The sequence below is a fragment of the Zea mays genome, chromosome 8, assembly GCF_902167145.1.
Source record: "Zea mays cultivar B73 chromosome 8, Zm-B73-REFERENCE-NAM-5.0, whole genome shotgun sequence".
NCBI classification, from domain to species: domain Eukaryota; kingdom Viridiplantae; phylum Streptophyta; class Magnoliopsida; order Poales; family Poaceae; genus Zea; species Zea mays.
Window position 1 is genome coordinate 14,982,720 of NC_050103.1, and position 14,292 is coordinate 14,997,011.

The following is a 14,292-nucleotide window of genomic DNA, read 5'->3' on the forward strand; positions in this document are numbered from 1 at the left end:
CTTTTCTTTGCCGAGTGCCCGACAAAAAGTACTCGGCAAAGAGGTTGTTGCCGATGTACAGTTCGCCGAGCGTTCTTTGCCGATTGTTACACTCGGCAAAGCCTTTGCTAAATGTAAAATAGCCTTTGCCGAGTGTCTGAGACACTCGGCAAAGGAGCTGTGTCCGGTAGTGACTAGGGGCATTTGGTTACAGACTTACAGGTACTAAAGCGTATACCGAATACATGTCTTAAATATAGTTTAATTATAAAATTAATTATTATATAGGTGAGTATTAAACGACAAGATAATTTTGTTAGGTCAAATTAATCCATGATTAGCAAACGACAAGATAATTTTGTTAGGTCAAATTAATCCATAATTAGCAAATGTTTATTGTAGCATTATATAGACGAATCATGAACTATATAGACTTAATAGTTTCGTCTTACCGTTTAGTTTGTATCTGGACTAGTGCTGGGAATTAGGCCGGGCCGGGCCGGGCCAGCCCAGCCCAAGCCCATCGTGCCAAACAGGTTCGGGCCAGTAAAGCCCAAATAATTTTTGGACTGTGTCGTGCCAGCCCGAAGTATAAAAACAGTGGCCCAGCCCGGCCCTAAACCACGTCGTGCCTTCTTTGGGCCGTGCCGGCCCAAGCCCGGCCCGTGTATTTGACCACATAAACTCAAAATATTATAATCATATAAAGTTCATAACTTACTAAATTAAAGATATTAAACAATTGTAGCATCATTTGATCACATAAACTCTAAATATAACAACAATATAAAGTCGATATCTTACTAAATTAAAGAAATTAAATAGATTGGGCTTAATTGGACCGTGCCGGCCCAAGCCCGGCCCATCTATGCGGGCCGTGCTGGGGGCCTGACGGGCCGGAAATTGAGGCCCGTCCCAAGCCCGCCTTCAGGCCGTGCTAGCCCGGTCCAAATTATTTCATGCCGAGCCGTGCTTTGGGCTCTTATTTTCGGGTCGTGCTCGTGCTGGCCCAAAAAGTTCGGCCTATACTCCCAGCACTAATCTGGACAGAGGTAGCGGTGGGGCTGGCGCATAGAGCCTCACTAAAAGCTCTCCTAAGATTTTTAGTATACATGTATAATGTACTTAAAAATAGCCTTCAAACATCTGACGCGATTAAAAATTAGGAGAGGAACCAAACACCCCCCTTATACTCCCGGGAACAGACATCAGGAAAGGGTACACGCATCACACAAAAGGTGGGGTATGGATAAGATTATAGATGGATGGTGACACAACACAGCAGGGCACATGGCTAGCCTGCTAGCGTGCGGCACCCACACAACACAACACACTGCTCGCCAGAAGCGCCCCAGGAGGCCAGGGGAGGACACGACGCCGCCATCAGCCATCATCATCATCTCAGACTCAGAGCATGCCATGGCACGCAACTGACTGACTGACTCGAAACACACACAGCGACGCCGCTATACTTTATTAAGCTTTATAATTAGCTAGCTTCCTCCGGCCGGCCTGCAGGGTGGAGCACCTAGCTCACTTGCCGCAGTTGCAGGGGTCGCACTGGCAGTTGCCGCCGCACTTGCACCCGCCGTTCTCAGCTCCGGCGGCCGCCTCGAACCCGCCCTCGGCGTGCCTGCATCCATACCATCACCACCATAAAGAGAACATAAAGAGATATTTGGCGCGTTCTGTTCTCTACCATACTGGCACCGCCTATCCATCCATATGCCGACAGTAGTACACAGCTCATAATAACTCAACACCACATGTTATTTGGCGCCGATCGAGAGAGAGGGGTGAGGGAGCACATACCCCTTGGATGGTGCGACACCCATGATGAGAGCCTGGGTGGTGGTGGTCACCTGCTCAGCCATGTCCGGGTACATCTTGCTGCACCTGCATACATGTAGAGACAGACAGACATACAGATCGATAACGATGAGCATGACGAGAAAAAAAGGCAGCAAAGGTTCGGTTCCGATCCGTGGATGGATGGATGGACGTGAATCGAAGCGCATGCAGCAAGACGAAAAGCAGAGCCAGCCAGCCATGGAGGAAGGCGTGCAGATCAGGGCCGGAAACCACATATATATATATATATATATATATATATATATATACACATGTTCATCCGCCGTCAGATCTGACTCCGGCCGAGAGCGCAACGCGGACTGGACGGGGCTTACCCTCCGCAGCCGTTGCCGCACTTGCAGCCGGAGCCGCACCCACAGTTGCCTCCGCAGCACGACATCCTCTCTCTCTCGACCTCGCAAACAAGAACACGGATGAACTGAACGAACGAAGCTCACAGTCGCAGTGGACAGACGACCTGCGGCCTTGCTCCCGTTTTATAAGGCCGGGCGGGGGAGCAGGCCAGCCATCTGGCCGCCCACGCGGCGCGGGGTCTGGATGCTCCCGTGACGTGCGAAGTTACGCTCCTGCCCCCCACCCCTGCACGGCTCTGGCCGTAGCCGTCCATGCGCCATGAGACGCGGACAAATGCGGTTCGGAGAGCGAGCGTCACGCGCGCCGCGTATCCTATGCGGACTGCGGGCGGTGCGATCCGGATTTTCGCTGCGGGGGCAGGGCAGTAAATTGAATCAGTCCGCCACCTACTACAAGCCTACAACTATCAACCATTTTTTTTGTTTGTATTGTTCGCTTTAAAACGTTTGTGTGACGAATTTTTGGTTCCGTTACTACTAAATTTTAGTGTAAGATTAAACTTTAGTCCCTATTCTGTTTGTCTAAAAACTAAAGACCATTAAAACAGATGACCAAAGACCAAAAATAATGCTTCCAGCAAGTAATTAATCAGAGACACATACAATAATGAGAGGTAAATATAGTCCAGAATATGCTTTAGTCCCTTTTAATCATCCCCTCAAAGGACTATAGACTAATTTGACAATTTAGTCCTTCACTTATAACTTGTATTGACAATTTAGCTCCTAAAAGGAACTAAAAGAGAGAGACTAAAGTTTAGTTCTGTAGAACCAAATAGTGTGCCATCAAAATAGTGTCTCTAAATTTAAAATACTATATTGTTTACAATGTTTAGCATACTTCAAACAAATTAAGCTCTAACAGTCAAACCCTAAATCATGTATTTGAGGAAATAAATTGTATTATTTAAAAAGAAAAGATCGTCTAAATTATGTGTTTTAGGAAATAAATTATATTATTCAAAAAGAAAAGATCGAGATGATGTAGAAAACAAGGATAGAGCAGCAATCCGAGATTTAGTATATTTAGGTTACTTTATGGTCTGCTCTATTTTTTGATATTTTTTTTTTGTAAAATATAACATTGTTGGAGTTGTTTCTTTATGAATTGAACTCGATAGGACACTGGTTTAAGACATTGTTGAAGATAATCGATGCAAATAAAACTTGCAGGGATTCCTCATGTTTCGATTCATTGAATTGAATGAGATTCTATGACATAGTTAGAAACTCACTAAGTGCATATACAACCAGAAGCTTTAAATAGAGCCCTAAAAACTAAAATAGGACCATATTTGTTTAGAGCTTGAAATAAATTTACACTTCAATAGTTGGACCTTAAATAATACTATTTTGAAACTAAATCATATTATTCGAGAAAAATAGTTGGAGATTAAAAGAAAACGATGATATGACTCTAATATACGGGGAATTATATTTATGACCCGAGAGACCGAGCTCTATAATCATTTAATAACACTTTATGAAATAGAGCTATTGTCGAAGGGTGATTTTTGGTCCTGAGCCCTATATTTTAAATCACAACCATATTTAGAGCCCCTCTTAAAGATGATCTAAGAAACACAAGGGAATGAATGGAAATTTTATTTCATCCCGCTATAAAGGTAATTTTACTCCTTGAAAACAGAATGAAACCTCTAGTGACCAAACCATTTGAAGCTTGCAAAACAGAATTTATTTCATTTACATACAAGACATTATCTCCTGCGCGCGCCTTGAAAAAGGAAACAAACACCCCCATCCGCTTCGATCAAATACTTATATTGCACCCCCCCCTATAAATCATTTTAGAAAATTATGTTTTGGATATAAAAAGAGCACTTTTATAATTTATAGCAAATATAATTCTTTATCGATGGTACCGAGAGGGCTGTCTCATCTATTCAGGAGAAAAGATGCTTATTTTATAAATATCTTAAAAGTATACTGCTTTTTAGGTATAGGAGATATAAACAGGACATATTGCTGCACCTCCAACTTCTAAAATAATATCTTTTAGGTATAGGAGATTGGATACGATATCTTATAAAGATGCTCTAGCTACCAAGTTGACCTGCACAAATAGCATGGATATCTAGTTTGTTTTGTCGGAACCCTTAGGTTCTTTCACATGAAATAACTTTTGAAAAAAAGTTCTGTTTATTTGTTTGATCGTAGTTCTTCTCTCTTGATGTTCTCCAGATGTATCTATATATGCACGGACTCCGCACACCATCAACCAAATCCTTGGATTAAAGACCCCTCTTCCTTTTTACTATTCCACTCCTATCCAGTGGCTATACAATTTCAGTTTTAAAATGTCCACCTCTACTCCTATGGCTCTCGAGATGGTTAGAGGATCCATCGGAGGCCCTTGGGCTGTTGGGACATCCAGGTAACTTGAGGGCATCCTGGCCTCTAGAGGCTAGAGCTATTAGGGTTATCGGGTCGTATGGGATTGTTGTTGCGTGCCATGATATTATTTGTGGTCGTGTTGTGGGATTGGATTGGTTTGGCCACCCGGACAGGTTAATGAGGGAGTTAATAATTGAATTGATAGAAGCATAATGGACCTGTAACATACAAGTAATGAGTGTACGCTATGGTATCCACTCTATCTTTTAATCTTACTCCAACTTCTCCTGTTATATCTAGCTCTGGTAGCATAAATAGGAAGAGAGACAACAACACAAAGCTACTTGCTTCTCGCTTTTTAATCGAGTTGTGTCTGAACCGACTCGTCGCAATCCTCTGCACGCACGCAGTGTTCGAGGATCCAACATCCGGAACCACCGTCTACATATGTGACACTTGCTCGGATGTACGAACGATCAAGTATATGGTTAGCATCTCCATGGCTACTTGTTGGTCATCTTCTTTCTGGGGTTGTCTCAATCACTATCTTTCTCTTCATCTTGGTGGACGCTCGAGGAATGATATTTGTGAACGTCGACCTGCATGAGCTATGGTCCGCTACTTCGAGCAACACATGACGATGTTGACTCGTGTGAATGAAGTCATTACTATCTTGAGTATAGCTTTCCTGTGTTGAATATAATTTTATATTTATTTTGAACTTAATATAGTTTTGGTTATGTTCGATATGATTTACATATATGTATCAACTACTGTTGTAAACTATTGCAAATAGTAGTATTACATACGTATATAAATTTACTAAGTTATTTTAGATTAAATTAAACATGAAAAAAATGAATTCCTAACAGTGTTAACTGTGGATGCAAATTATTGCTTGTTGGGCAACAGATTGGTGGTGTCCCGTCCATCCGTCGACAACCTTTAGTAAAGCCAGGAATCAGAATATCATGATGCCTCCCTAGGGATATAATGTTTCCGTGGACCCGGAAAACGGCAGCCAATAGGTAGGGATGCCATGCTGATCAACGTTGCCCATCTTCTTTGCCCTGCTATTCATCATATTCTCGCAATAAGGGCGCCCTCCCCAACAATCAGCGCTAGTACGTTGCTAGGCGCTAGCTGATTGGATAATCATGTATCATCCAACGTGGAAGCTGTAAAAAAAGAGGAGATTCTCCCGTCCAGCTCAGCCAGACACCCAGCTGCTACGTACGTCGCTAGGCTAATTTCAACAAGAATGCGTAAAAATGGAAATCCAAATCCAACCAGATATCTAGGGGTCTTTGATTTGAGGAATGACTCCATCCAAATTAAGGTGGTGCATCATGTGTTTATTTTTTTAATTTGGTGGGATGACTTAATTTCTTATATTAGTACTAACTAACTAAGTATGAAGAATGAGGTGGTGATAGATCAACTTCTATTCCACAAACCAAACAAAAATAATGAGAAGATAATAAACTACCTCATTCCTCAAACCAAACACCCCATAGATATACATTAAAAAAATGGTCATTCATGTATTTGTACCCTCCCACGTCACATCTAAAATGAGTAAGTATATTTATTTTCATATCACATCTATAACCGATACACGAGCTGCCATTTTTTCACCTTGACCCACATGACATGTTTCTATCTCAAAATTTTATTTTCAAGACTATACATACAAGTAGTTCTTTCAAGGTGTACGTACAAAAAGTGGAGTAAAAATGTTGCTCTCTCTTCCATTCATTTATACCAGTGCATCAACTGAATTCCTATCCTAGGAGGACCTAACAACACTAATCCCCAGATCACCTTATGCTCAAAGGAAAAACAAAAGGAATTTTGTACTATGTACATCAGAATGATCCCATGCCTTTGCACAATGTAGAACTCCTAATAAACGCAGAGAAAAGGACAAAAATAAATGCCTGAAACTCAAAACTCTGCAAGCTGAAGAACGAGCTCAGTCAGAAGCTTGTCAAATACAAAGTCTACCAACTTGTTCCCCACATGATCAGCATCTCCCGAAAAAGTCGTCCAGGGGTCGCTCCTGGCTACTAGGTCATTCGACAAAATCGTGTCGACTTCGATGCTGGACCGTGGCCGTTCATCCAGATGACAGCTCAATCCAGACCACAGCTCCTTGAGGACACGGTTTCCGACAGGTTTTGGTCGGTCAAAAGAGGAGAACCAGGAGAATCTGGACTCGGAAACAGAGTATTTCTTGTAGATGTCCAGCAGACCTTCGTTTGTCAGGTCGAACAGAAGTAGCTGATCAGCAGACATGTCCGTGAAGTCAAATGATGCTGCGGCGGCCTCGTAGTGCTGGCAATCCACCTCTTGGAGAGCTGTGATGTTCTGTGAACACCATTCATCAAACAGTATCTCATTGCTGAAACTTGACTTCTTGAATATATCCTTCACATGGTTGAACTCAATTTCATGCCTTGGATCTACTTGGAGACCGTCAAAATCGCCTTTTTGTATGGCAGCAGTGCCAGCTGAAGCATCAGCATTATCTAAATGGAGAATTCTTGGGTTCAACAACGTATCTGCAAGAGGCAAAAACCAAGAAAATGTAACTAAGACTGCAAGTAGTGCTTGGAGAAATTCAAGAAGTTCAAATCTCAGTTTAAAATACGACATTGGGTCATAATTTAATAAAATGGTCACGGATAATGCACATAGAGTTTTCTGAATCTAAAAAAACGGAAATCTCACCATCCAGCGGGGTGTGTTTCACCGGACTATCAGGATCATCTGAGAAGGCCACGTGAAGAATAGACATTGGGCTTTCAGTTTCTTGTTCACAGCTTAGACTTATGTCTGCTTCAAACTCGCCACCGGGGTAAGGAGCACAAAAGGTACCTTCTATGGGTTTTGAAATCTGGAATGGGTGCATTTGGTTTTCATGAGAAGTTGAAGTGTGCTCTTCTGAAATGGTGATGCCCTTTGAAGATAGAGAAGTATATGAATCAGCCTGTGTTGATGAGTGGATTTGGTTATCGTCATAAATCTCTGCATGTTCTTCTGGGATGTCAATTCCTGATGATGTTGAACAGTCGCCATACAGCTTGACCTCAGATGAGGGAACCTGATTGTTATCATCACAACTTACTGTCTGTTCTTCTGAAACATCAACAGCTTCTGAAGGTGAAGGAGCAGTGCATGTGTCTTCTTCACTTTTGTGATCAACGTACTCGTCAGGTAAAGGAGGATTCTCAGAGCCACCAGGAACCGTATCGCTTGAGCTCTCACCCTTAGCAACTTCCACATCTACATCGACGTCAGTTTTCTCTTCAAAATGTGGTGCCGATGCATCTTCTGCAGTTACAAGATTTTCATCACGTTTATCCAAACCTTGGGACCTGAAGGCTTCAGAAGTTCTTTGCAGTGAAGCAATCACACTAGGGCCATCTGGGGAATGAACCCTAGTAGACTTAGAGCTTGTCAGTACTCTTTTAGATTCATTGCTTGAGATGGAATCAAGTAAGCGTGAGTAACTTTCCCAAGATTCACTGAGGGAACGTGAACGCCGAAAACCTTGGTTTACATGCCTCTTTGTAGCAGTACCAAAGTAAGGTTTCACACCATCCCTATCATACGTCGCAGAGGCTGATCGGGGGAGACCTTCACTGATCACATCTCCAGACACCTTCTTCCCATAAGGGACCTTGTGAAGAACCCCGTCCATTGAAATGCTACGGTGGCTCTTTCGCTTCATGGAGATGTCGTCTGTCTTTAAAAGAAGTGAAGAACTGGAATCACTACCACAACCATCTGGGATGCTACATCTAGCATGGTGCAAATTCATATTGGTAGCATTTTGCATCGATGAGTTAGTACTATGTGAAGAACCATCACCACTCGAAGTGGATTCACCATCAAGAACATATTCATTATTTTCCAGATAGTATACCGAAATAGTGCGGAGTAGCTTTGGTGCAACTGGAAGCATCTTTTCTTCCTGACCTTCCTTTCCATATAATTTCCTTAGAATCAAGGACCTCAAACTAGCCTTGCCAGAATTTTTTTGGGAGGCCTTCTGTTTTTTTGTAACCTGAATTAGAAGAAATTAAAGGAATAAGGGGAGTCAACTTCGAATGAATTAGTTGGCCGTGTAGAACTGTATCTAGGTTTGGAAGAAGGAACTTCTATAAACTGCATGTATTAAACACTACATCCATATAAGTGTGAGATATACAAACTCTACAACTAAAAAACCCAAAATAAATGTATACAGGTAGTAACTAACTCGCAGAAGGCAGACCAGTTCAGACAAACTAGTACTAGTTTGAACTAAAAGGGAAACAAATAACCAGAGAGCATGGTGATGCATTAAATTCAAGTGCTTAACCATCAACCGACAAATAGGAAGTGGAGATGATTTATTGAAAACAGACCAGGATATTAATAGAGTAAAAAAAAGCACTATTCAAGAAAAAAGAGCCAATCAGAAATTCAAAGATCGGTTATCTGATATACCTCAGTATTTTTGTCATCATCCAAAATTTCACTGTCTTCGTTTTTCAATGGAGCATAGGAGCGGCTTCGGCGTCTACTTCCTGTATCATAAGATAATTCTGAGCATAGTCTGTACTATTTTATTCATGCATACGAATACAAAGCACAGTTTTAATTAAGTTACACTTAAGGACAAATCAAGATCAGTACTACACTGTAAAAGCCAAATTGTAACAGTTTATCTACTTTGAATCATTAGATTAGATTCGCCAGTTATCTTGATGATCAAACAAAACAATTAGACACATGAATTTTCAATTGCACCACACTATCTTATGCCAGTATTCAAGTCCATTTGACAAAAAAAACAGAGAATTAAGGGCCCGATAACTTACCACGACTGTTTTTCTCCGGACCATGTTTCTTGTCAGGTTGCATCTTTGCGGACCGCTGGCGACGGCGAAATCCAAAGAATTGAAGAATACCCCATCGGCACCCATGTAATTCCTTGTCATAGAACCCAGAATCCTGATGGTGCAACAGCTGGGCCATTTGGTATTCTCCCGCCAGAAAAGAAGAGGGTTGTTCCTTATGAGCACCACACAGTCCACCCTTGTGCTTTACTTGCCACCTGTCATGAACAGACTGTCCACTAATTAACAAACCTAATGCCTATCCAGCTCCATATAAATCATTGTCTCCAGACCATATAGGAAAAGTGTATGTGCCGAACAAAATACAGAAAAAGATGGTCTCCCACCAAGTGTCCACAAATTCAGTAAGCTAAAGGAGGAAGCAAATCCTGAGAAAACGCATTGTAAGATAGAATATTTATATGCACCACAATCGATGAATGTGCGAATAAAAGCTAACTTAACAAGGCTTTTTTTCTGGATTAATGAACCAAAATGCGGACATAACACTCTGCTTTCCGGAAACATGAAGACAGCACTCCCCAACTGCAATGGAGGAATTTATTAAGGCAAGCTAATTATAAGGTATATCTCCTTAGCAGTGTTAGTTCGTGTATCCAGTGCTATTAAAAAATCAGATTAGTGTCTCTAATGCTAATCAATGATAAGATGAAGGAAAACTTTGTGATTTTCAGGCCTTCTTTTACTTTAGTACTTGGACCATGGCCAAACATCCTCAGGGCATTTTAGTCGGCAATTCTCTTGCCGCATTTCTGAGGAAACAAAACAAAAGAAACATCGGTGCAAAGTGCAAACATAAGGAGACCGAGGAAGCTTCTAATGGGGGAAAGCATACTTTGGGAAATATTGGCCACGTGTTAAGCAACATGTATTGCTAAGCTCATGGCCGGTATCTTATTGCCAGCATAAATAGGAGAGGAACATGACCAAGAAACAACAGACAAAAGTGGTGCCCGTACATTTCTTATGAACTAACCAAAAAAAGTCCATTTACAAAGCACTAAAAATTTAAGAGTGCCAGGAAAAAAGGGGCAAAGCGCCAAAGCCGAAATGTGAGTAACCCCGTACAAAAATTCAAAAGACATAAAACGAGTTAAAGTACTAATGTGTCACCACACCGCTGGTCTAATTCCGTTAAACAGTACAGCTAGCGAGAACTGCGACAGTTCAATTGAAGGAAAGTTTCCAAACCACATGCCACGTACTGAATTATAACTCCACAGAAACTGTGCTGCTAAGCTATGAAATACGTTTCAACTTCTAAGAGAATTTGCCAAGTTCTTTTTACTCTACTGGCTAACACAATGAGTTTTTTTTTCATTTGTTTCCAATCAATCAGATCATGATCCGCCAGAAAACCTATCTTAAGAAACCAAGGAGAGAAAGTGAGAGACACCAGTATGATTGGTCAAAGTTTCACAAGTGGAGAGAACACACTGATGAAAAATGACTCCACATGTCACTCGAGACATGAAAAAGTAAAAAAAAAACCCCATGTCTCAAACGTGACAGATTTATTGGTTAGTGCTTCATGTCCCCGTCAGGCACAGAACTCGAAAACAAACATAAATAGAAGGAAACGCTAATCCAGAATTCCAGATGCGCATACAAGAAATGAACAAACAGTCATTCCAGTCGCCAAAGCCCAAACGCAGAAACGCTGGCAATCTGGCATCACTAGATACCTTCTCTTGCCGATCCAAGTAAAAACGTTGGAAAGAAAAGAAAAAAAGCATATTTTTCCTTCCAAAATAAATCAGTGTAACAAAAACGAAACCAAATTAAGCACGGATGAAAACGAATTCTGAAGAACACGGATGGAAATTGAAAACTAAAAGAAATCACCTGCAGACTCCGAGCTAACGGCTCTCGCAATTCTCCGCAGCTCCTATTGGTCCATGAAACCAACAGGAACCTACGGACGCCTTTCCACGAACAGATTAAACGCGCGCGAGAAGCAGCGCCGCCATGGCACCAATAAGTAGTCGCGAAACACGCAGCAAACGGCCTAAAAGGTTTCCTCTTTCTCCTCTGGAACTGACCTGATCGGTTTCCCACGACGACGGCGACTCCAGCAGCCGCAAATCCGGTAGGTTTCGGAATCGAGGGTCGGAGACTCTGGGGTTCTGGAAGGAGGAGCTGGTGAGGAACGAAACGGGAATGAATGAATGCGAATGGAAAGAAACTGACTGGGGATCCGCGAAGCGAGGGAGAGCAAATGCAAGGTGTTTTCCGTTAAATTGCGGTCCGTGGCGGGCTTTGCCTGAATGTCCGGGTGGCGGGTAGTAGTTGTTGAAAACTTCCGCCGCTAGGACAGTTAGATTTCCTTTTTTTGGGGGTGGTGTGGTGTTGGGGAGACTACAGTTATAGTGTTGCCACCTGAAAATTGTTATCTTTATTGAATTTATATAAATTTGCATAGGGGTAATTTTATTTTAATTAAATTAAACAATATTAAGTTTCATAAGAGACGACAAGTAGAATATAATCTTCAAGAGTCTTTCTAAATTTCACACTCTAAATTATTATTTAGAGAGCCATTTGCATAAAACTACTTTATATATCTTTTTCAATATTCAACAGTTTTTTATATATCTTTTCAATATTCAACGGTTTTTCTAGATATTGTCTACACTTTAGAGAGTCATTCAGGTTATATATCTTTGGCTAGCGAGAAACTTAGAATTAAAGATATATTTAGATAACTGTTTATATAAGCTATTGGCTATTCCTATAAATTATAAAGAATATAAAGAGTCAGTTAGAGTTGCTCTAAAATATTGTTTCTGAATTTGAAAATAATGATGCTCATGGGCTCATTGGCCCATAAGTGATGAACTTTAACCGATGTTATGTTAAAAAAGAAATTAAATTTAGCTTTATCGGAGATCAGGACAAACTACTACCGGGTATGGTGCCAATAAATCTAAATAATATATAGTTTAATATTATGTGTAGACATATGTTAAGATTACAATTTATAGTCATATATTATTAATTATTCAAACATCAAGAAACGAAAAACGGAAAGCACTAGAGGGCAACAAACCCTAGTGAAGATAGAGGCGTCATCACTAGTGAAGATAGAGCGTCGAGCGCAACTGTTGGTTCATTGCCTTAAATAGCGTAAGACTAAATGGAGATATTGTTCACTAACATGCCCATTAGTCAGTGTGATGCATTGGACCCTAGACTATAGTCCAACGAAGATTATCAGACCAAATCGACGTTGTCTGAGAGCTAAATGCAAGGCATCGGTTTGTGGAACTTAGTCCGATGAATATTGAACCAAAGGGTATTGGACAAAATGGAGACATTGTTCACTAACTGTCCCACTGGCCAGTGTGAGGGGTTAGACCATAGACTATAATCAGACAAAGGTTATCGAATCAAACTGGCAGTCTCTAGAGCTCTCGAGGAGCTACTGTAGGGTGTCAGACCGTGGAGCTTAGTCTGACGAGCATTGAACTAAAGGGCATCAGACCATTGCACACAACTAGTCATTAGGCTTTAATAACTCAAATTTAATATATGACATGTGTCGGCGTTTCGAGACAGGGGGGTCCCTAAGCCGACGAGTGAGTGTGCTGCGTGCCCCAGCCCAGATGGGTCGAGCGCGTGGGCGAGCGCGAAGGGGGGAGAGGCGAGGTGGCCGGAGTCGAGCGTGAGAGAGGTGGAAGTCCCGCGGCCTTCGTGTTCGTCCCGCGCCCAGGTCGGGTGCGCTTGCAGTAGGGGGGTTACAAGCGTCCACGCGGGTGAGGGAAGCGAGTGGCCCCAAGAGAGCGCCTGTCCCGTCCTCGGTCCCGCGCGGCCAACCTCCTTTAAGAAGGCCCTGGTCCTCCCTTTTATAGTCGTAAGGAGAGGATCCAGGTGTACAATGGGGGGTGTAGCAGAGTGCTACGTGTCTAGCGGAGAGAGAGCTAGCGCCCTAGGTACATGCCAATGTGGCAGCCGGAGAGGTCTTGGCACCTTGCTGGCGTGATGTCGTGGCTGTCGGAGGTGCGACGGAGCCTGGCGGAGGGACAGCTGTTGGAGCGGTCGAGTCCTTGCTGACGTCGCCCTGCTTCCGTAAGAGAGCTGGGGGCCGCCGTCGTCACAGAGCTTGTGGAGCGCCATCATTGCCCATCCGGCGGAGCTGGCCGGATGGGACGCCGGTCTTGTTCTCCGTGACCCGAGTCGATTCGGGGTAGGACGATGATGGCGCTTCCTGTTGACGTGGCGGGTCTGTGCCCTAGGCAGGGTGACGTGGGGGCTCCTCCGAAGCCGAGGTTGAGTCTGTCTTCTGTTGCCGAGGCCGAGTCCGAGCCATGGGGTCGGGCGAGGCGGAGGTCGTTCGGCCGAGGCCAGGGCGGAGTCCGAGCCCTGGGGTCGGGCGAGGCGGAGTTTCGTCGTCTTCCGGGTCTTAGCCCGAGTCCGAGCCCTGGGGTCGGGCGGAGCGGAGTTCGCCGTCTTTTGGGTCTTAGCCCGAGTCCGAGCCCTGGGGTCGGGCGGAGCGGAGTTCGCCGTCTTCCGGGTCTTAGCCCGAGTCCGAGCCCTGGGGTCGGGCGGAGCGGAGTTTCGTCGTCTTCCGGGTCTTAGCCCGAGTCCGAGCCCTGGGGTCGGGCGGAGCGGAGTTCGCCGTCTTCCGGGTCTTAGCCCGAGTCCGAGCCCTGGGGTCGGGCGGAGCGGAGTTCACCGTCTTCCGGGTCTTAGCCCGAGTCCGAGCCCTGGGGTCGGGCGGAGCGGAGTTCGCCGTCTTCCGGGTCTTAGCCCGAGTCCGAGCCCTGGGGTCGGGCGGAGCGGAGTTCGCCGTCTTCCGGGTCTTAGCCCGAGTCCGAGCCCTG

At 43.7% G+C, this 14,292-nt stretch overlaps 2 protein-coding genes across 3 annotated transcripts; both read right to left on the reverse strand.

Moving 5' to 3' along the window:
• Positions 1-1,181: 1,181 nt before the first annotated feature.
• On the reverse strand, positions 1,182-2,292 carry LOC103634827 (metallothionein-like protein 2A). The gene is made up of 3 exons (NM_001353170.1): positions 2,166-2,292; positions 1,792-1,875; positions 1,182-1,612 (listed from the first exon to the last, which is right to left on the reverse strand). Exons 1-3 carry the CDS (start codon positions 2,228-2,230, stop codon positions 1,513-1,515), a joined length of 249 nt encoding a protein of 82 aa, NP_001340099.1. The 5' UTR covers positions 2,231-2,292; the 3' UTR covers positions 1,182-1,512.
• A 3,921-nt stretch (positions 2,293-6,213) lies between these two features.
• On the reverse strand, positions 6,214-11,672 carry LOC103634828 (Protein TRM32). Of its 2 annotated transcripts, none has more exons than XM_008657412.4 (5): positions 11,512-11,672; positions 9,431-9,666; positions 9,057-9,136; positions 7,293-8,631; positions 6,214-7,123 (listed from the first exon to the last, which is right to left on the reverse strand). In XM_008657412.4, the coding sequence occupies exons 2-5, from the start codon at positions 9,585-9,587 to the stop codon at positions 6,507-6,509; spliced, it is 2,193 nt and encodes a 730-aa protein (XP_008655634.1). In that variant the 5' UTR covers positions 9,588-9,666; positions 11,512-11,672; the 3' UTR covers positions 6,214-6,506. The 2 variants fall into 2 exon arrangements, with proteins under 2 accessions (XP_008655634.1, XP_008655637.1); XM_008657415.3 differs by having other exon boundaries at positions 11,315-11,554.
• Positions 11,673-14,292: the final 2,620 nt, after the last annotated feature.